We start from the raw sequence: 22,940 nt of genomic DNA, 5'->3' as shown, positions 1-22,940 counted from the left end.
GTCTGCCAAATGCATAAATGTAAATGTAAAGAAACCAAACCGCTTGTAAATTCGTCAAGATTTCAGCGAGATAAGAGTATTTGTGTTTGTGTAGATCACTCACCTTACATCAGGTACCACAGAGCCCGCCTGTGACAAGATGGCAGCCGGTGATGACGTTAGAGACTCTGCTATAAGACATAGCCTTTATTATGTATTACTATGCTCAAGAATAAGTGACAACATGTAGACAACATTTCTGAATGGTAAATTGATGAATTTATGTAGCTTATGTGTAGTTATCTCCTAGTCATTGATTAGCATATTTTGTCTTGATAATCTATAAATCGTGTTTCGGGGGCGGGGTTTATGTAAATTTTAGGCTTCATGATGTCACTAACCCGGGAGGAATGTTGTGTAGTCCCTACCAGCCGTTTGTTTTAGTCCTTAAAAAGCTATTTCTTTAAAAGAAAATATCTCCTTTTGCTTTGAACTCTGAGCGTTGTAACTTGTTGATGTTGTTTATGCTCAAACAGCAACATTTCACACTAACTAAAGTTAGAAAAGTGAAATCATATTTAACCACCCCTTTAAATATGAACAACAATTGTAAAAGTTTTCTCGCAATATTTTTGATGTTATTATATTATTTCTAAAGTTTTTTTCTCGAATCAATATGAACTTTAAAATGCAATCTGTAAAATTGGATTAATCAAGTTGTACAGGTGTACATATATCAATAATATACACAAAATGGATTCAAATCAGCATTTCAGAAGACCTCAATGAGTGAAACTGGGTTTGCACGTAGCTTTGAAATTAGGCTGTATGCAGGAGGAAGTATTACCATGACGACAAGGGTTATCTTTGTTCTCCATGTGTTTCCTGTCTAAGTGAGGTGTTTAGTGCAGGGGATATAACAGATATACTTCGGTTAACACTGAAGAGGTGCCAGTTTATTGTTTAATGTGTTGGTGTGCTCATGTTAAGGCTGCAGGGGTTTTAACCATACTGGGCTGCCCACTATGATGCTGTGATTCTGGGGTTTATGATACAGTAATGGCGGGTATATGGTCAGAGGTCTGGACATTGTGCCTCATACTGGCGCTTGGTACTCTAGACCCCTCACCAGCACCCCGGGAGAAACCCCATGACTTCAGAAGGATCCTCCTAGGTTTGGATAAATGCAATGCCTGCGTTGGAACATCCATTTGCAAGAAGTTTTTCAAGGATGAAATAAGGTAAACTTAGATATTTCCTATTTATGCAAAGAATACATTTCAGTCAAGACTGTAAAAAACATTAATACTACAATAGATTATTACAGGATCCTTTGATCAAAGTATCCAAATATCCATGGGCTTAGCCATCGTTTCAGAAGTGAGGAGGACAGAAGTGTCAAGTGCAATGCCCTTTTTTATCTGACCTTTGTCTAAAAGACAGGTTTTATTTTTGTTTCTTATATCTTGCTTTTAATTGCCTTAGAAAGCAAATACACTTTTCATTTGTACACTACTCATTTGTAGTCTGTAATATTCCTATATTCCTATATATTGATTAGTTGATGCACTACAAACGACTTTTCTCAAGTGTCGTGACGCATTTCCGAGTGAAACGGATTATTGAACAGAGGGCAGGGTTTTACTTCAGCACTCCTCCTCTCCATCTCTCACTCATAGCAGAGTAACGGTTTGAGGGGAGTGGTTAAGCGTTTAAGCAACCCAAGCCGTCAAACTGACGTGATCAGAAAAAGAACCATTCCAGACCCGGAAGTAACTTTTCAGACTTTGATTAAAGATAACCACGGCAAACTATTATTTTCTGTGTATTAACTTGCACAGTTTAATTGTTCACCACAAGACTAGTAATATCCGCTAACAAAGTAAATAGGGTCAATTTTGATTTCATGCCGACTTTAAGTCATCATGGATTTTATACAATGTAAAAAAAAAATAATCACAGAATAATATATAAAAAAAATTCTATGTGATAAAGGCTGTCAATTAGAACGGCATTATTCATTTACTTTATTGTTATGAAAATACCTAGAGATGGCTTGAAAAACACACAAACAATATATTGTCACAATCGTGTGTTCATTGTATTCACATTTCTTCATGCAAATTGGTTCTTTTTTTCTTTCTTTTTTCTCCTTTGACCATAACGGATTTCCTGGAACGTCATAAGTGTAATGACTTCTATGAGTCTCACTTGTGGACTGTTTCCGCGAGGGCGCCCTCTGGCGTCTAGTAGCCTATGAATTAAACAAATATTACATGAGAGTGTTTAGCGCTCCATACTGTTCACATCGCCTCAGTTTGGATAAGAAAATGGTCAGGCATAAACTACCTGGTGTCTTTGAAATTAAACCTAGATTTATTCACATTGGCCCATGAAAGCCTCTACGTGAACACATTTGCCCGAAAAAAGTATATGCAAATGTACAAACACAAAAATATCTAGATATTGAACTGAAGTAAAGATGTTCTGTTACATTACTTAAAACTGTTACATATCATCGCTGATCTAATACAGGCCTAATATACTATATTCTGTTACAAAACTCAGTTAGCAAGAGAAAGCATGCCTCATCAACTATTTCTGTTTGTAAAAGTAGGCTATTCTTGAGGCAGCAGATACACAAAAATGGGCATTGAATATATTAAACAATAGAAACAGAAGAGTACCTTTTTCTACAACAAAATTGTCTGCAAATGTGCAGATTTCAGTATCTAATCATTGTTCAGAGTGGGCAGCATGAGCATTGAAACCAAAAACAGGAAGCTAACGTGTACACTGATTATTTCACCGCAGGTTTGAAAGATGGCTGACTGCTCAGTCTAATCTCTCCTCAGCAGACGTGCGCTCATATGAGGGAAACTATACAGACAGCACAGCGGGCTGGAGACCTGTGGTGCTGTCCCAATTGATGTCTCCTCACCTGCACGAGATATCAGACAATAGCATTTGCACCTCAGCGGGCAAAGGGAAATCCTGCAGCATTGAAGCCGTCCTCAGGGCCACTTCACGCTTCCAAAGTTGGGTTCGCTCCAACATACTGCTTCCCAGCATGGTGAAGGTCTGCATTCTAATGTCTATTTGAGGTCAGCATTGGCTCAGGATTTAAAGTCCGAAGAGTTACATTTCAAAGCAGTATCAATTTGAAAACTACACTTAAAATAATTATTGTTGGTTTAACTTAAAAAAGTAAGTGAGTTCATTGAAATAATTTTTTTTAGTTAATCCGACAAAGGTGATTGGTCTAAAAAAAAAAATAGATACTCAAAATGTTATGTTATCTGAACCACACTAATTATCTAATTTGATAGGACAAAAGATAAAATGTTGTGATAACAAATGTGTAGGAGGTGCCAATTTGGCACTTATAAGGTGGCAATTTTTTTCTTCATTGTCAATATTTCTTAAAGAAAAGCTTTGTTGAGGAAGGATGAAAGGTAAAAATTTACTTCTTCTTTTAGACAAAATTTAAATAGACAGACTACGTGGAGTTTCTTGAACTTCAGACACACTGCAAAAACATTGACAAAACAAAACATTGTTTTGATGAGTTAAAGCAATGTAAAAACATATGTTGTCAACTTATTGATAAAAAAAAAAATGTACCGTGCACTTTTATGCTCCAGAATTCAATTTTATTCTTTTTAATAAATGGTCACATTAAAATTGTCTGGAAAACTTTTTATAATTTAAATTTGCCCTTATGTATATATTTTATGGTTGTACCCTTGTCTCAGATCCAGATTTTCAGTCATAATTTTTAATGTTTAAAACGGTGATAGTGTAAACAAAAACTTCTAAACTAAAACTAAAACAATCTAAAACTTTTGCTTGATGAATGCTTTATGAACAGTGTTAGGTATATATATATATATACATACACACACTCTGTTGGACATTGTTAGTGGACAACTTACATCGCGAGAATGTAAAAAGTGTGAGTGTCAAAGTTAACAAGCCCATAGTTGAAGAAACATCTTATACGTCACATTTGACTGCTTCTAAGTATTATTTATCAAAACTCTTTCTCCAGGGTCTGGTCACCCCGATGCTGCGCTGTCCGTCTCAGAGGTTGCTGGACCGCATTGTGCGACGCTACTTCGAAGTGACCGATGTGGGCAGTGTGCAGATGAAGCACTTCAGTGAAAAGGACAAACTCAGACTTCTTTACACTCTGGCTGTGAATCAACAGCCTCTTATACTGCAGGTATGATGAGTATACTCATGATTTTTAGCATGCTAGCAACATAAAGGTCATGGGTTAGATTCCCAGGGAATGCATGAGCTAATCAAAATACATACTTAAAAAATGCAATGCAAATCACTTTGGATAAAAGCATAAATCTGAATGTAGACATTGTTATTTCAAGGGAAAGGGGCATTATCTGAGACATTTCAATATTGTTGTTTCCAAACACAGGAAGAGGGACTGTCTACCTCTATATATAAAGAAATTGAAAATAACACACATTGGCATTGCCCGCTCAAGCTCCCTCGCTTCCTGTTTTCAGCCCTACTTTTGCCTTTTCTGCCTGCAGATGTTTCCAGGCACGGAGGGCTGGCCCTTCCTCCGCTACCACGGCTCCTGTGGAAGGGTGATGGTGTGGGCAGGGAGCAGACCCCTCAGGAGCCTGTTTAACTCTCCATTGGAGCGCCGCGCAGACATCGTCTACCAGCTCCTTCACATCACCCAGAGCCTGAGCGCCAACAGCCTCCAGTTCAGCCTCTTCTACACCAGTGTCTCAGAGGACATGTTTGGCACCTTGGATGATAGCAGGGTCTTCATTGTGGATGCCAGTACCATAGGGATCATTGACTTACAGGAAGGTCAGTTTGGGCTTAATCGCTACAGGTTACCTATAAATAGTTTTCTGCAGTAAAATATTCCTTTTACCATGTACACAGACAAACCTTGTGAAGAAAAGACTTGTATATAGGCTACATCAACTGCCAGTTGGAATAAGCAGTAAGGCAAAAAAGTACATAAACAGTTTTGTAATTATGTGTGTATGGATAGGTTCAATATTTATACTTATTTGCTCTTTATATATATGAATGTTTGTTTTTTGTGCCAGGTTTCAAGTAGCTACAATTTATAACGTTCACTATAAACAGTACACTAACATTCAAATTTGTTTTAAACAAATTAATACTTTCATAAGAAAAGACACACTGAATTGATTGAGTAACAGTAAAGAACAAAAAGTTTCCACAAAAATATTAAGCAGCTCAACTGTTTTCAACATTGATAAAAATAAGAAATGTTTCTTTACTAAATCAGCATACATAGATGTGTAGAATTTCTGAAGGATCATGTGACACTGAAGACTGGAGTAATGGTGCTGAAAATTCAGCTTTGCCTACACTGAATTAAATTACATTTTAAAATATATTATAAGTTATTTTAAATTGTAATCATATTTCTCAATATTACTGTACTGCATTTTTTTATCAAATAAATACTTTTTTCTTTTAAATTATGTAATTTTAAGTGGACCCCATGATGACTAGCAACCACTTTGTGAAAGCTAGATCAAAATAAAAAAAAGCTTTTTATTCATTCATAATGCAGCTTTAATGTACAGTAATCATTCTTGCTATGCCTCTAATTAAATAATACCACTCCTTCCGGCAGGACATTCTCCTGATGAAGACTTGCTACCAGAACACCTTGATGTCTTCTCCTGTCTGAGTGGATCTTGTGCGAGACCTCCCCCATGTGAGACTGTCCGAGCCACACAGAGTTTGACCCTACTATGCAAACATGTCCTTAACAAACTGCTCGTCCCTAATGATGTGCAGTCCGGTCAGCTTCCCAGAGCAGCAGTGATTGAGCTAGCTAACTGTGCAGACCAATCTCAGTCTGACCAAAGAATAATCGCTGCCATACAAGCCTTAAAAGACATCTTACAGACACTAAGGGCATGCAGCACTTTTTATGGATACAGGTATCCTGAATGCCTCTATAGTGACAAGTTCTAGACCATAACTACTACAGGACATAACTACTATAATGATATCAGGGCGAGTATATGAAGACAGAATTAAACATTTTTGGGTGGAGTATCTATTTACAGGTGAAACTGGGAAAATTTGAATATCGTGCAAAAGTTCATTTATTTCAGTAATTCAACTTAAAAGGTGAAACGAATATATTATATAAACTCATTACATGCAAAGTGAGATATTTCGAGCCTTTGTTATAGTTTTGATGATTATGGATTACAGCTTATGAAAACCTTTTCACAATATTCTAATTTTGAATTTGGGGTTTTCATAAGCTGTAAGTACTAAATATAAGTACTAAATATATTAGTTTCACCTTTTAAATTGAACTAAAAAATTAAATATTCAAATTTTTCACCTGTAAATATGTCTGGGTAAAGTTCACATACAGCCTGAACCTGGTCTTATCTTCCAGACACTACATACCTTTATCAGCATATATCTAATAAAGAATGTTTATCTTATCCAAGTATAGCCAGCAGACAAACTTGGAGACATATTATGCAATAAATATATATAAATAAAAATAAAAAAAGCATAAATATTATTCACACCTGAGACAAGAAATTTCATCACAAAAGGAGAATATTTTAATTACAAAGACAACTCTGATTAGTAACCCATAAACCATATCAATCTTCATGTTTCTGTACAATGTTTGCTAAGCAGTTTTATTCATGTATAGAAAATGTAAAAAGAGAAATGTTCAAAATTACATTACTCCATAAAATTTAATGGCAGGAACTCTGGAAAAAAATAACAGCATTCCATCAACAAATATTTTCAAGCAATAAATATTTATAAATAGTGTAAATTTACAAGATTAGAAATATAACACAAAAAACACAAATTAAAGTTTATTCCTTAGTCTATGTGCAACCCATTTTTCCTTGTGACTTGGCTATCCACACACCCCCACCCCCCACTTAACTTTTTCCTTAAGAAAAAGAGGCAAAAACTATTTTTAATAAGAAAGAAAATTCACATTACAAATTTCTTTTTTGTTACCTAAAGAAAATGTTGAACAAAAAAGACCAGCTACGGTAGTATTTAAGAGGAAATAAAATAAAAAATAAAATAATCATGTATCAGCCCATACATGAAATACAGAAAACCACAAAAGAAAAAGAAAACAAAAAAAGGATTAAAGCAACAATAAAAAGGAAGAGTCAGTAGTTTTGAGTGATTTTGACATTTGTGGTATATACACAAAACCATTTTTCCTCAGCAATTAGTCTATTTGTAGTTTGTGTTTCAAAGAAAAGTGGTGCTGAACAAGCTGGGACAGTCCTGAAGATGGAGACGATCCCACTTCACTCCAGTGGGCCGAAACTCCATACTTGGCAAGGTTGCATAGACAAACAGCTTCGAACCAGCAGCCTCGTGGGGTTTGCTACAGAAACCAGTGGTGTGGAACTGGATCAGGTCTCCTGAATATCAGAAAGGGATGTGTTGCGTTCCAGGGTGTTATCCGAAGAACCGTTAATGTTAACGTCAAGACGAGGAGGAGGGCAGGGGTGGCGCCTGTGGAGAGAGCAAGAGGACGTTAACCATGCTCAATGCTTGCTGCCTGGGACAGTTAATCGTACGAATATAAGTTGATATAAAAGCTTCATGCAGAGATGCATCTACAGGAAGCTTTGAGACTCACTAAGGTGAACTGGTCATACACTTGCATGAGGTCCTCTATTTTGTACTGCTCTAAAACCACAAAGTTCTCAAGGTTAGGGCTGCATCTCCGAGCACAGCCCTGGCAGTGCACCACATACGTCTTCCGTGAGTTGCTCTCACTGGTGACAAACAGCATATCAAAGACCTCCACCTGGGAAAGCAATGGAAAAGATCCGTTAACAAAAAAGAAAAAAAGAAACAAAGCAAGCATGGATAGAAAAGATCCAATCAAATGAAAATGGACAAGTAGAATTAAAATCAACTAAAATATAAAAAAAACTTTCTAGTTTTTAAAGTCCAGCATCAAGAAAAAGATGGATCGAAATGAAATGTTCACCTATAGAAATTTTGATTTAAGGCACCCACTTAAATGTGTATAAAACAAGATAATACAATTCTCCCATTCCGACAATCCTAGGTAAAGTCCTGATTATCTTGATGGTTCTACAGATTATCTTATCAGATTTTCCTGTGGTGTGATGTGTGTTCAGAGTGATTGAATCTGCACGGAAGAATGTCAGGGCTGCACCGATCTCTACATGTTGAATATTTACAATCAGAAATCCTGTTGTGTGAAGGGGAACCCCAAGGACAAACACACACACACTGTAGTTTGTCATATAGAAATCTCAAATCAGAAAGCGGCCTGATGGAACACTGGAGCATAACACATCTTCATCCAAAGCGTTTTGTCTTAAGTCTTAAGTTTACATTATGGCTGGGCATTGGCACAAATTTAACAATTCGACTTCAATTCACTAGCTTGCGGTTCGATTTCTATTCGATATCGATTAATCAGGGCCCATCAGGTACAGTACATGGCAAATGTCCTTAGGAAAAAATTCTCAACTGATACTGTAAACTATACAGGGAACCTCAGGTGGTACATCAATATTAGAGGTTGAAAAATTAGCTGATATGTATAGGCTACTTGCAATTAAATTACACATAAGAACGTTTTTATAATATATAATTTTATAATAATGTTATAATAAATTGAATGAGTTTTCTTTTTTTTAAACAAGCGTTTAGATTGTGTCAAAGACAGATTTATTCAAACAATAAATATTAGAGAACAGATTAAGTAAAAATACACTGAATATGCAATATAGTGTGCATATTTAACAAAATGCTCCTCTCTGGAGTTTATAGTCACTGAATTGCTTTTTTGAGGTAAATGTAAGATTACGTGGCATTGTTTACATACCGTTTTATTGACATCTTTCCACGGTTTGATTGAGCAATTACGTGACACATGGATTTCAGTAAGTTGTACTGTACCTTGCCTTCTCAACATACCTTCTGATGTTCATTCATGTTTATTTTGTGCTAGAAAACATTAATGAAGGATACACACCTCACAGATGCTACAGTAGTGAGCAGGTTCGTCCTTGGTCCTTCCATGCCAAACTAGCTCTTTGCCAGCAGCTATAAGAGCCTCCCTCAGCATCTGACACTGCTTTAGTGTCCTCAACAAACAGTATCTGAGGGAGAGGAACAGACCATATTTAACACTTCCATTAAACTGCATCACTGTGACCACTCAAAGAGCCACAATCATTAACGTGGTGCACTAGACTCACTTGATCATCTCAAAGAGCTTGTGGTCTGACACTTTGATGTTCCTGGCCATGTTCCAAGAGAGGTGAATCATGGGCACGATGGATTTGACACTCTGGAGTTTGTTCCACTCGTAGCGTTCCACAGCCGACTTGTACTGATGCACTGAAGGACGAATAAGAATTAGACCCTTCTGTCAGTTAACAAATAGATGAACTGTATTATAACTTAAGTGAAATGTATAACTGATAATTAGGTTATTTTATCTGTAAACCTTAAGACTGAAAAACGTTTCTTTCAACGAAAACACTTTCTTCAAAATTGACATGCACTTCGGTTCTAAAACAAAGTGAGCTGCCTACCAACACAGCATTTTTTTTTTTTATTCAGTCTTTTAAATGAAATAGAAAATAGACAGCATTTAAGGCATTAAAGGCACACGCCAGACTTGAAAGCTAAAATGCAGGCAGCAAAAACTATTCTGCCTCCTAAGATACCTTATTTCATCCACATTTTAGGGCAGCCCTGCATTTATCCTTCATAGATAAGTTGATCCAAAAATGCTAAATATCAAGAAAAAATAATCCAAGATGGCAGACAAAAACCAAGAGAAAGGTTGACTATAAATATATTTAATTAAACACTTAAAAACATGAAAAAAAAAAAAACTTTCACCCAATATTCATGCGTGTTCTTATTCAAAACATAGGAGAATTGCTCAAACATTTGTCTGTTTTACCATCATCTAAGGCACAAATCTGATAAAAATATAAAATACAAATTAATAATAATTAATAATCTGGAGAGATTCTGTATGGAGGAATGGTCTCTGATCTCTTGTCAGGTGTTCTCCAAACTTATTAGCCATTATAGGAGAAAACAGAGGTTATCTTGGGAAAAGGAGGTTACAAAAAGATGCCATTAATTGTGGCCAACCTGTATTGGAGAAAACATTGATTTCAATATTATCCCCCCACCCCACCCTCAAATGTTTTACTTCAATGAAAGGTTAGATTTCTGTGAATTCTAATTCACAAAAGTAATTATTTTTACATGCTTTGTTCATATTTACCAAGGGTGCCAATAATTCGAACCATGTACAGTACATATAATTATAAAAAATAATAATACAAATTATTGTTTTTTAACCTATATATAGGATGTGCAAAATATCTGATAAAATATTTACGAATGAATGTGGTGACTTTTACACAGCTGGAACTTTGTGAAAAAACGTTAACAAGATTTTTTAACACAAATTGCTTCCAACATAGAGTGTTCCAAATCAGTCACTTAAGACAATGAATAATGGTTTGGATGCTTTCTCAAGACAGCTGCATAGGTAGGCAGTGTGTCTTAGGCAGCTCATTAGGTTTTAGAACAGATCTGGTGGTCCAACAGCAGTGATAAGAAACTTGGCAAATTTACCAGTGAGTGGTCCTACATTCCAGGCAATGTTGTTGCACCAGCCAATAGCCTGAACCCAATGCACAGTGCCTGTATTGAGCCAGACCAGATCACCTGGTCGCTGGATAAAGCGATACACTGGAACATTGGCCTCATACAAGTCCTCTAGATTTGGCCACCATGAGCCCATCAGGTAATTAATATTATTCCTGCATAACAAAAAACACGTCAGTCAGTGCGGCAAGAGAAGTCTACAAAATTGAGACACTCATTTTAGCATATAATGATTCAACAAATTCAGTTTTTGACAGTGCTCACTTTTCACAGAAATCATTCATGACACCCCAGTACGGCTCAGGAACAGCAAACCATTCACAATCTCCAGGGCCAATATTAACGTTGACAGAGCAGAAGTTGTTATTTTCTTGATGACCTGAATGGGCAAAGAAACATTTAACATCTACACTTACTCAGGCTACGTTTACACGTGGACGGCTTTTTTCATAAACGGACATTTCACCCCTCTCCATTTTCAAAAATAACACGTGCACACCTGTCAGTTTTCAGAAAAGTGTTCGTTACACGAACCCGTGTATATGCCGTCTAGAGCATGCCAAACCTGTAGGTAGCAGTGTAACGAGAAGCTCAAGCCCACGTTAGCAAATCAGAATCCCGAAAAGAGTCACATACTGTGACGTCGGCTGCCTAAAACTCTGTTTTTCCACAGTTTACATGCAAACAAAGTTTTCCAAAATCTCCACTCTGGCCGGAGTTTTTAGAATTCTCAGTTTGCGTGTAAACGAAGGGCACAAACGAAGGGAAATGTCTCCGTTTTTCAAAATAACCATGTACATGTAAACGGGGCCTTACTTCCAATGTCTGTATTTGAGAATGCTGCCTCAGTAAAAGCACAGCGAGATGTGTATGTGCTTGCGTGCCAATAAACTGACCTGGTGTCCTGCTGCCTGGGACCTTCATATAGAGCTGTACGGTGTTCATGCCGAGAATGGTATGGCCCACATGACTGAGCAGATTCCCTGCAGACACCACCCGCGCAAAGGCAGGCAGCTTACTCAACTCAGCCAGCTGCAGCTTCCACCTGCAAGGCCACAGGGCAGAGAGATCAGATACAATGACCTAATGTCTTCCTGTTCCATCACAACTCTAGGAGTCAGTCTGAACGCTGTAAGAGGTCTGAAGAGGTCCATTTAATTTTCACACAATCCTCAGACTACAGCGAAACTCAAGAGCATTTTGATGAAGCACTTAACCACATGAGGCATGCATTAAACTGATTTTATTACAGTTAAAGAGCGTTGCTAAGCACTACATGAAGCAGAGAGCCTAAGACTTCTTTTCACCATGGTAAAATTCACTGTACTTCATGAACTTAAGTAGCTTACTGTTTTTTAAAGAACGTTTGTCCATTAGATAATAAAAAGCGGTTAAGATTTAAGCTTTTATTGCCAGATTATAGTGATTTCAGATTCTGTTAGGTGACTTATCCTAGAATGCATTAAACTTATCAAGAATTACTGTCAAGACAATTACAATGTTTAAAAGTATTGCTATTTTGATTTCAAATAAATGTCAAATACCAGAATGTACAAGAAATGCAAGTGTACTAACACGTCATAAACATAGAAACTGTACTACTCTGTTTTCACACTTCATGAAGCAGCACAATAATTTTCTACCCAAAAGAAGAAAAGTTTCTCATATTTAAAAAGAAAAGTAATAATTTATATATATATATATATATATATATATATATATTAGGGGTGTGCAAAGCAGCCGATATTTGTATCTGTATTTGTATTTGTTGAGGGGGGAAAAGTATTTGTATTTGTATTCGAGTAAAATTCAAAATAGGCGTAAAAAAAGAAAAAGAAATTCGTTACACTTCTAATTTACGTTATAGTGTACGTATTCTTTAATTATATACATTCTAATAATGATGGATATGCAATATTGGTTGATATTTTTCCATAAATCCAGCAATGAAACAAGGAACGTCATTGAAAATAAAATAACGTAACAGTCATTACCTCATCCATGGTTAAAACAACTAATAAAATACCATTGTGAACATTATGAAGCCTAGGCTACATCTTGCTGTCTGCAAAAGACTGAGTAACTTAAACGTACCATATAACTCGTTCACGTTCATACAATTCGACAACTAACGTTACACACGCATTTTTAACCGAACGTAAACGTTACTCTGTAAACAGCCTATTGTCTAAATTACCGCGCTAAACAGCTACGTAAACAGAGCGAACATGAGAGCGCCCGACTCCAGACGTCAATAATGCCGCGTAATGGAATAATCTCCCGATCAAACTCCACTTCCCGAAAGTTATAAACTGCCTCAGGAACCCAGTTAAGGTACAAAAATCTATTCAACAAAAATAGTGATGGAGTTAAGTGTTTTTTTCCCTCTCTGTTGCTGTGTTGAGCAGCCTGCGTCCGTCACTCACTCACTCATCCGGGCGTCGTGCACTGCGGTCTCATGAGGAAACGCAGCTTTTTGATATAAAGTTATTCCTATTCCCGAATACAAATATTTTTTAAAGTATTTGTTCGAAATAAGTATTTGTAAAAAACACGTTATTTGTGCCTTTCCGAATACCGTATTCGGGTTCGGCTCCACCCCTAATATATATATATATATATATATATATATATATATATATATATATATATATATATACACATACATATATTATTTTTACTGAAATAATTTGTCTGGTTGAATGGCAGTGTACCGGTATATAGACCCCTTTTCCGTTAGTAAACATGGTGATGTTTTTTGTGGGCGAAGCTTAGGTGGTGGCAGAACAATCTCTCTGGCCGCTTCACTAACGATAGTCAGCAAGTTTTGTTAGCTTGTTTTTTTTAACAATGACTGGAGAAAATCCGATTTTATCTTAATGCGCAAGGTCACTCACTGTCCAGGGCCACGATTGTTATTTGCAAAAGTTAATTTTACCGGACGGAACCAGATTGGCTGACCTGTACACGCTCAGTCAATGGATGGACGATCTGACAGGATTAACGTTAACGCTACCTCCGGTTGAGTGGCCTGACTTCTACACCTACCCGATAGAGAAACCGAGTGTAAAGAGAAACTGAGGGCATATAAATCTTTATATGCCTATAACTATGTGCTGAATGGTCACGTACAAGACTTGTGTGGTACGATCCGAAAATACATTCTGCCTATCCAAATACATTTTTATTGTGACTATACAATGAGTTTGGGACTTTTGATGCACACAAGCATGTCTGCAAGTTTGTATACCATGTTAGATGGTTGGGGCTTAAATAAGCACTCAGTACAAACCAGTAAGCACTTACTTTTTCTCATCTGACAAGTCAATGTTTGTCCCGAATTTGATGTGCTTAAAGGAACCTCTTCTTCTCCGCAACACACTGAAACACAAATGCAGGATCCAGTTAAAGACTATGGTTCTGTCAAGTGTTTAAAACATTTAGGCTTTAATGGAACAAGGACTTACTTTTCTGAAGGAGCAGATTCTGTGTCTGAGTGGTCTTTTTGCCCTTTCTTTTCATTTTCTTCCTGTTGGATAATAAATAAATTGTGAAAAGGAACCATTAGAAACCAAAGCACCAATCATGAACTGTTTCTCACTATCACTATTTCTCACATGTCTTTTGTGATCTCGTAACAGCTGGCTGAGACCAAACACTTCAAGTATTTGGACTGCCTCAGAAGCTGCTAATGTACCTCGGTCAACAATCTAAGTGAAATTGAACTCCCAAAGGACATGATAGTGACAAAAAAAAAAAACACACACACACACACAAACTCTTGGCATGAAGAAGAAATGTAGATCGTTGCCATACTGGCCCCAGTTCAGAGCAAATTATTTTCTGGCCATTATTTTCAAGTAGAGTGATGAAGAAATGATCATGACGACCAGGATATCTGAAGCCACATCAAACTGATGACACTAATGACATATTTCACTAATCTACATGTTTATCTAAGACAGCAAAAAAATTTCTTCATGATGGAATGATGACAACTCACCCGCAACGATTCCTGGAAAGACGAGGCCTGGTACTGAGCGTATCTGGCAATGGTGGTGTGAGACCGGCTGCTCTCACAACGCCACATCTTCCTGCTGCCTGGCACGTCCCAGTTCTCATCAGTGGGCTGAGATAACTGAGTCCTCACCTCCACCAGGTGCTCTGGGTTAGCCTCCACCAGAGTCTTGGTGGAGAACAATCCTAGGTCTGACGCGGAGAGAAAGACATCAAATGATCAATATGGATATAAATTAAATATCCAGGACCATCAAATTGTTAGATAAGTTCTTTGATCAAGTGAGTCTACTACCCTCTTTAAGAGGTCCCAATGATGAAGTTTAAACAAGAAATTAGGTATTAAATAATAATAATTATTATAATAAATATTTCAATTACCAAAAGGGGATTCCCCTTTTAATTTATTTAAAGGCATGTTTTTGGAGAGAAAAGCCGCTTTTCCACCGTCGGGTCAAACCATTCTCGTTGCTTTCACTGTGGGGCTGATAACAGTTCTTTGGAATGTATATAGCGATGGAGTTATGCAGGCTGATCAGATTTTTTTATTTTATTATACATTTTTGTTTATTTCGCTCGCACAAATAGCGAGAAGAGAAACAGAGAAACTGGGCAACAGACAAGTAGCTTAGTGGAAAAGCAGCTAGTGTCATTGAATTTTGCAGCATTTCTAAATTAAATGAGATCCAGCATTAACAATAAAAAAATAGGGGAAAGAGGCCATACCTTTTCTACAACTCAAACGTGAATATGTTTAGGTATCAAACCCTTACACACAGATTGTGCCATATGTGGAAAAACAACACTTGACCTTTACTATGACTGTTAAAGTACCGGTAGTGTGCAAATTTTGTCTAAATGGCTAAAATTTTCCAAACAACCAAAAATGATGAGATAATACATAACAAGTCTAAGATTGACAGGCACAATAATGCATACAATGTCAATCTGAATAAAATTTTACAAATGAATGTCAATTTCCCCTAACGTACCTCTACTTCCTGCAGACCATTAGAGACTATTCTCAAAGGAAATTTATATATTCCATTATGTCATTTATGAGGTTTGAAGAGCAGGTACATGCAAAGTCCATTTAAGAAGAATCCTGCTACTGTATATTTTGGTAGCACTTTTTTTACAGTCCTGTTCCACATGGGCATAACTATGCACTGATTATAGTTATTACAATAACTGTATACCGGTAATAGCTAGGTACTAACAATGAACCTATGCATAAACCTAACTTTAACCCTTATACTACTCGGGTGTACTTTACAGCGTTCTTACCTAAGTACTAAGTGCACATACTGTAAAATAAAAATGTTCTGTGGTGGAGATGCTTTTATGCAATGACACGTTCAACATGCAGATGGTGCTGTTGTCATTTGCAGCCAAGTCATCTTGAAATGTGTTCCAAAACTCACTGCCTGTAGCAATGCTAGTTAAATGTCACCTGACTGTTGTAGTTTTGCAAATGACTGAGCACTAAATTTAAACCAATGCAAAATTAAAATAAAACGGACCACATCTCAATGCTCACACATGTACGCAGTGCTTAGGCAAGCACACAAATGTGCACAAGCGCTCAGAAACACGCTCACCTAGCTTGAGTGCTCCAGCCAGGCCACGGATCACTGTAACGGGGTTGGCTGCGTTTGTGCAGAACTGGTGTAGCGGCGGAAAGAAAGCGTCCCTCTTGTTCTCCAACTGCCAAGGTTTTAAAAGGTAGGTTTAGGTGACTAGAAAATAACGGCTTTGAATTTTAAAAAGGGTGTAATAGAGCAAGCTTAAATATAGGTTAAATAAGGTTTACTTAAATATCTTTCCCATGGCAAAAAAGTGCTTTCAATCAGTCCAACTGGATTTTTTTTGGAATGTACTTTGCCTTGTAAATAACATGCCGGCAGCAATACTAGAAAGAGTTGAGGAGGTCAATCCAGGCTGCACCGTGTCAGACGTCGATGACATTTACTTACATAAATACTAGGGGTGGGAGGATTGAGCTTGTCCTTTGGCAGAGAAGGGAAGGGTGGAGCTGGTAACCGCGGAGGGGGACACTTGTCCAGTAAGATGCTGTTATTGGACACACCATTCTTCCCCAGGTTTCTGCAAAATAATTTTCACAAGATATTTATTAGCACTTTTTCAGATGGTTGTATCCTATAATATTATACAATAATTTATATAATAATGTTACAATTATAATAAAATAAAAATGTATATCATATTATTGAACTCATTTTGATAGAGTGCATGAGGCAGTGGAGAACATAATTTCAGATGTCTTGTTAACATGACAGGGACACAGGGTAGGGCAAATGTGCTGCTGCTTTCTAGACACAGATGGAGCCACAAACCAGATCACAAGAGATCAACAGCCGTTCCAGTCAAAACAAACAGTGTAGGAAACGTCCCACTTGATGCATCACTGCAGAGGGTTAAAAGTTCAGGAACTAAAATGTATCTAAATAATTACAGCTGTGAGGATGGAGCAAAATTACACTGGTTTTATTTGGAAGAGGAACCTTGGTGCTTGTGACATTTTACAAGTTTGACAGTCTGCCGCTAAGTCTCTGCGTTGTTGAGATCGTGGCACTTTGCTGTCATTTTTAATGATAGAATAGCTCGTTTTAAAATGCTGAGGCATTACAACAACAAAAAAATATTTTGTAAACTGGAATTTATAAGTTTAGCTTATTACTAGGCTCTAGATGAGTAAACACACACACACATATATACATATATATAATTGACAGCAAAAACACTTTTCATTCAGGGAAAAAAGATTTAAAAAATGTATTGTTATGATAACCAAGGCTACATTTATTTGAGCAAATATACAGTAGAAAATAAGTAATACTGTGAATTAATACAATTTAAAATAGCCATTTTCAATTCAATATATTTTTTAATGTATTTATTGCTGTGATGGCAAAGCTAAATTTTCAGCATCATTACTCCAGTCTTCAGCATGATCCTTCAAATTATTCTAATGTGATGATTTAGTTCTCAATAAACATTTATTATTATTAGCAATATTGAAAACCTTTGTGCATAATATTTCGGTGTGTGCATACAGCCTATTTGAATTACACTATATGAATTACTTATAGGCTACACAGATTCTTAATAAAGCTATGCAAGATATTCAGTCAAGAGCAGTGAATGGTTTTCAATTTCATTGTTTGATTAACATTAACAACAGACAGCAGCAGGAAGGCCTCCGTCACTTCAAGACTTTATGCATAGATCCAATATAGGCCAATGATAATTTTGCCCAACTGTTAACTTTCCATTTAGACATAACGCAATAAGCCAGAAAGTGAACTTAATTCACGCTCCGGATGAGCACCAACGATTTATTGTGCTTTCAATAACTCAAGCACGTCCATGTTTCTTTGCTACTCTATCATGTTTAAGCAGTCTGCACAGATATAACGTTATACATATAATTTATATAGAATAATTTAGGGATGGGGCCGATCCGATCCAGTATCGGTATCGGCGCCGATACCAGCGTAGTTCACGTATCGGATTTTCCAGATCCAACCTGCGGAGATAACCGATATCCATGAGCCATGTCTGCGCTTTAACGTTGTCTGCTAAAATAACTCCAAAAGTGATTCCCGCCGGCGAGTCTGCTAGCTGGCTGCAAACTGTGGAATGGATTTCCTGAACGGAGGCGCGGCTCAATGAGACAGAGTTATGAGACACGTCCCCGATCAGGAAAGCCATTCCGCAGTTTGCAGCCAGCTAGAGCAGGATAGCATTGAGCAGCATTGTGGCTAGCCAACATGTCCGCTGTGTGGAAATACTTCACACTGGAAACCCCGCAGAGTGCAATGTTTGCAAAGCTGTAATGCATAGGGGCGGAAGCTTCCTCGCATCGTACAACACAACGAACGCCATAAAACATTTAAAAAAGCACCACGTAAAAGAGCACGATTATTTTTTTAGCCAGGGGGCAGAAAGACAACGGGAGCCGTCAGGAATCACTTTTGGAGTCATCCATGATAGCGGCTCACTGATTAGTTAAAATCTCCGGAATCTAGAGCGAGCGCGCCCGCGAGACAGAGACTGTGCTCCAAACCGTGTAGCGCGTGCACGACAGAGAGAGCAAGAGACCACGCGCGTGTAATATCTTTTTTATTGATAGTGTGTGTGTGTGTTTGTGTTTGTTTGAGAGTGTGTGTGTGTAAGTAAAATATGCTTACAGTTATTGCACTTTTCTTATATTTATTTTCAAATATTTTACATTTTAAAAACATGATTTGTTGATTCTACAAGAGCCAGTGTTCTTGATTTGTGCTGTTCAGATGTACACTGTTTTATTGATAGTGTGCGTGTTAGATGTTTACACTTGCACTTTTCTTATATTTTCAAGACTTATGAAGTTATGAAATGTAGTTATGAAATGTAATAAATATTGAAATGACAATCAATTTGAAATCCTTAGTTGCATATTTGTTTTCAGAATGGGATTTTTCCTGTTAACAGGATTTCCTGTTTTTCTGACCTTATACATACTTCAAGTTGCCTTTTGGAGTTTATTTCAGCATCATATAAAATCAACAAGAATGATAATAATAAAATTAAAGCAAATACAGCTCTGGTATTGGAATAGTATCGGTATCGGCCGATATCCAAATTCAGGTATCGGGATCGGATGTGAAAAAATGTGGATCGGTGCATCCCTAAGAATAATATCTATCGATTGGCATGGTCATATCACTCAGGCCTACTCTGCACCTCCCCTGACATGCTCTCAGGGCGGCGTACCCCACACTTTGAAAACCCCTGTAAAAGACAATAGAGTGGTGTGGATGTTGTCTGGGTGTGTCGTTTGCATGCAAGCAAGAAAAAAAGATAATCCTGCTGGAGTGGCTGAAGAAATCAATGAAAAAACAGCAGTAGCACAAATTCTGTGAAAAAATACATGATCTACCTAGAATTCTGACAACTAGCTGAATACAGGAAGGAGTCAATTACCTGCATGCTTTGAGCACATCACTGGAGCTGGGGTAGATGGAGACAGAGGACCAGGGGGCGAACGAGGGAGGCGTCGGTTTCCTACAAACCAGCGGAGATGCCACCTTCAAGGGGCTCTGAGAGTCCTCCAGACCTTTGCCGTTGAGCGTGGGACTGTTAAGGCTGTTAACACTGTTCTGAGCGCTGTGATGGTCTGCCGATTTGGGTGAGGGTGTGGCCGTGGACATGGCAGAACACGGAGAGGAGGCCACCGAGTGATCCTGCGCCTTAAGCAGACTCGGGTGAATGTTGTTAACCTTTGTGCCGGGAGCCGCCAACCCACCGCCATTACTATTATTACTATCATTGGCTTTTCCAATCAACAAGGCAGAGAGTTGAGGATTGTCTGAACTAAGTACACCTGGTGAGCAGGGTTTCGCCCCAGCAGCGTCTGCCTGGCCCTGATGGACGTGATTAGGCAGTCCTTCTGCAGTGGCAGTGCTGTTAGGCGTCCCTGCGGAATGCCCGTTTCCTGAAGGCTTGCTCTCTTTGGTGTGCACCATGCCTTGCTGTCCACCTGAGGTAGCAGAGTGAGGGGAGCTAGGCGAGGGTAGGTGATTGTGACTGGCCTCCTGCGCTAACGTGTCGCTGGCTGTGGCCGAACGTCCGACCTGATTTGGAACGCCAGTGCCGGCTGCCGGGGTAGGCTGGGAAGTCCCAGCAGAAGAGAAAAGCTGCTCACTGTTAGGACCTGCTGAATATGAACCTGGACTTTTCTGAAGCCCCTGCGATAAATAAGGAAATGCTAGATTAAGGAGTGCATGTGTTATTCAACTTTTCATACACTACCGTTCAAAAGTTTTGGGTCAGTAAGATTACTACTATTATGCAAAGATGCATAAAATTGATTTAAAGTGAAAGTTAAAACTTAAACATTACTGCACAAATTTTTTTTTAAATTCTTTAATTATTTTTATTCAAAGAATCCTGAAAAAAAAGTATCACTCTTTCCGTAAAAATATTAAGCAGAACATTGATAATAATAATTATTGACTAATGATGAATGCTGAAAATTCAGCTTTGCCATCACAGGAATACATTTTAATGTATTAAAACAGAAAACAAATGTATGTAAATAAAATAAATGTAGCTATAGGGCGAGCATAAGTGACATTTCTAAAAAGATTCTAAAAATCTTTAGTGTACATTAATGTTGTGATGACCAAATTCACTCGTAGCATTTAAAATTGTTGATTGTAGTTTAAAATAAATTATTTGAACAAAACGGTATCGAATTTCGGTATCGGCCATAACACGAAAATAATTACGATTTTATCATATCGGCCAGGATATTTAATCTCACCTGAGTGGAGTTGATGTGTTGGCTTTTCCACGGTTCATCATCCATGCTGCTGCTGGTGGGGGTTGTGCAGTTATGAGGTAGTGCGTTTTGCCGCAAGTAAGGCACATTTCCGTTGCTCCTCAATCCTGGGAGGTGATTATTGCCCACAGAGACGGCATCTGTGTTACCCAGGGTTCCCGCCGTGCTGCATGGGGTGGGGCTTGCAAGGACAGGTCCGTTGGCTATTGGCTGAGCAGCGCATCGTGAGTGGGCAGAGGGTGTGCGACAAAGAGGGATTTGTGGATGGTGAGGGGATGATGTGGAATTAGATTTCATAGGCAGTGAGGAGTCAGCTACAGGACCGTTGGACACATTGGGTCGTATCTGACCCATAGCATTCAGCCTCATCTGTTGAAGAGAGCAAGAGTGTTAGGCAAGGCACCTTTATCAATATTAAAATCACAGTAAAGAAACGAAGACTAGTGAGGGCACAATTATGATTTCACTTTCACAACCACTCATACACTACCTCTAGCCTTTCTCAAAGTTTGCAGTCTGCTTTGCGCCACTATACATGATCCATACCTGCTGATTCTGTTGCATTAGACTGAGCTGCTTTTCCAACTGTTCCAACATTTGCAGCTGCACTGGCTTCAGATTGGCCCTGTTGGTCCGTAACTGTTCCAGAAGCTGTGTAAACAAACCACACAATAATAAAAACTTGTTTAGCCCCAGTTGTAATAAATACATAAATCATTTCACATTCAACAGTTTACAGATATAACATTTGGATCTACAAACCTGAAGTTTCTGTGGGGTTAAACTCCAGTTGGGGACTTGATGATGACCTGGATCATTTGCCCAGGAATCTGGTGAACTCTGATGGCGAGACAAGAAAATTGTAAATCAAATATTTCCTGTCAGTTGTAATAGATTAAACAAACTAAAACGCTGTCCCTCAGTACCCTGGCTGGACTAGCAATCCTCTTCCTTTTGGCCGGGCTGGACTGGTCGTCTGTCTGGTCAGAGAGCATTTGAGAAGGAAGAGACTGGCCTGGGATTTGGGGCTGTGCTTCATTGCTCTGATGAGCTTTGCAGGTGGTCTGCTATAGGCAACAGATATAGAATTGCAGCTAGGACAATTGCACAAGCATTTCACTAAATTAACCCAAATCTTTTTTCTTTCTTTTTCTTTTTTTCACCACTGAAGCTTTGGTATTGATTATTGTCAGACAGTGTCACACCACTCCCCAAGACAATAAGCAAAAAGGCAGACAAGAGAAAGTTTATGCCACCTTTCTCACTCTCAATTATATCAGTTAAATATATGACATATGTAAAGAATTAGAAGATTCAAATGGTTCCCCAAAATTAGTGACAAATATGTTGAAACAAAGGATGATGTGTGCTGATGAGTGCTATGGTCTAATGAACTAGAGGAAATAACTTTAAACCTTAGCAGTTTAAGATTATTCTCCAGAATCAATGTTAACAACAACATTGTTCTGCATGACTGGAAATTAAGGACCTTTTAGTGGTACTTAATGATGAAGTCAGGCCTTGCCACACATTTTGATGTTTCATTAAAGGAATGTTACAGGTTCAATACAAGCTAAGCTCAATGTGCGACATATGTGGAAATTAAGATTTTTTTTTTTTTTTTACATCATCTTTACATTGATTCAACAACTCTCACATGTACAGTCACAGACTACCGTTCAAAAGTTTGTGGTCAGTAAGATTTTTTTGTCTCTTTAATGTAAAAACAGTAATTTTGTCAAATATTGTTACAATTTAAAGAACTGTTTTTCTTATATTAAATGTAATTTATCCCTGTAAATACCATTTGGTAATGGAAAGTAATGGAAAAGCTGAATTTTCAGCATCCATTACTCCAGTCTTCAGTGGTACACGATCT

At 37.9% G+C, this 22,940-nt stretch overlaps 2 protein-coding genes across 3 annotated transcripts in view; one reads left to right on the top strand and one right to left on the bottom strand.

The window, feature by feature from the left end:
* Positions 1-925: 925 nt before the first annotated feature.
* Positions 926-6,585, top strand: dipk2b (divergent protein kinase domain 2B). The gene is made up of 5 exons (XM_079617721.1): positions 926-1,220; positions 2,794-3,058; positions 4,031-4,204; positions 4,536-4,824; positions 5,633-6,585. The coding sequence occupies exons 1-5, from the start codon at positions 1,039-1,041 to the stop codon at positions 5,977-5,979; spliced, it is 1,257 nt and encodes a 418-aa protein (XP_079473847.1). The 5' UTR covers positions 926-1,038; the 3' UTR covers positions 5,980-6,585.
* A 274-nt stretch (positions 6,586-6,859) lies between these two features.
* kdm6a (lysine (K)-specific demethylase 6A) overlaps positions 6,860-22,940 on the bottom strand; it is a 52,324-nt gene continuing 36,243 nt past the window's right edge. For both annotated transcript variants that reach the window (XM_079617705.1, XM_079617706.1), the window contains 17 exons: positions 21,988-22,128; positions 21,824-21,901; positions 21,608-21,712; positions 21,044-21,430; positions 19,702-20,465; positions 16,689-16,818; positions 16,314-16,419; positions 14,699-14,904; positions 14,163-14,224; positions 14,002-14,076; positions 11,592-11,740; positions 10,960-11,074; positions 10,663-10,850; positions 9,258-9,399; positions 9,032-9,158; positions 7,655-7,825; positions 6,860-7,527 (listed from right to left, as the gene is read on the bottom strand). In XM_079617705.1, coding sequence (XP_079473831.1) covers positions 7,498-7,527; positions 7,655-7,825; positions 9,032-9,158; positions 9,258-9,399; positions 10,663-10,850; positions 10,960-11,074; positions 11,592-11,740; positions 14,002-14,076; positions 14,163-14,224; positions 14,699-14,904; positions 16,314-16,419; positions 16,689-16,818; positions 19,702-20,465; positions 21,044-21,430; positions 21,608-21,712; positions 21,824-21,901; positions 21,988-22,128 — 2,976 coding nt within the window. In that variant the 3' untranslated portion in view covers positions 6,860-7,497. The remainder of the gene's footprint in view (positions 7,528-7,654; positions 7,826-9,031; positions 9,159-9,257; positions 9,400-10,662; positions 10,851-10,959; positions 11,075-11,591; positions 11,741-14,001; positions 14,077-14,162; positions 14,225-14,698; positions 14,905-16,313; positions 16,420-16,688; positions 16,819-19,701; positions 20,466-21,043; positions 21,431-21,607; positions 21,713-21,823; positions 21,902-21,987; positions 22,129-22,940) is intronic.

This window comes from Phoxinus phoxinus (assembly GCF_949152265.1).
Source record: "Phoxinus phoxinus genome assembly, chromosome: 7".
In the NCBI taxonomy this organism is placed as follows: domain Eukaryota; kingdom Metazoa; phylum Chordata; class Actinopteri; order Cypriniformes; family Leuciscidae; genus Phoxinus; species Phoxinus phoxinus.
This window is presented reverse-complemented; position numbering and strand designations above follow the sequence as displayed.

Excerpts from the sequence above, each read along its gene's own strand:
- dipk2b (XM_079617721.1), top strand. The coding sequence starts at position 1,039 with ATGGCGGGTATATGGTCAGAGGTCTGGACATTGTGCCTCATACTGGCG. Across the intron at positions 3,059-4,030 it reads TGCTTCCCAGCATGGTGAAG|GGTCTGGTCACCCCGATGCT; the intron begins GTCTGCATTCTA and ends CTCTTTCTCCAG. Across the intron at positions 4,825-5,632 it reads GATCATTGACTTACAGGAAG|GACATTCTCCTGATGAAGAC; the intron begins GTCAGTTTGGGC and ends TCCTTCCGGCAG.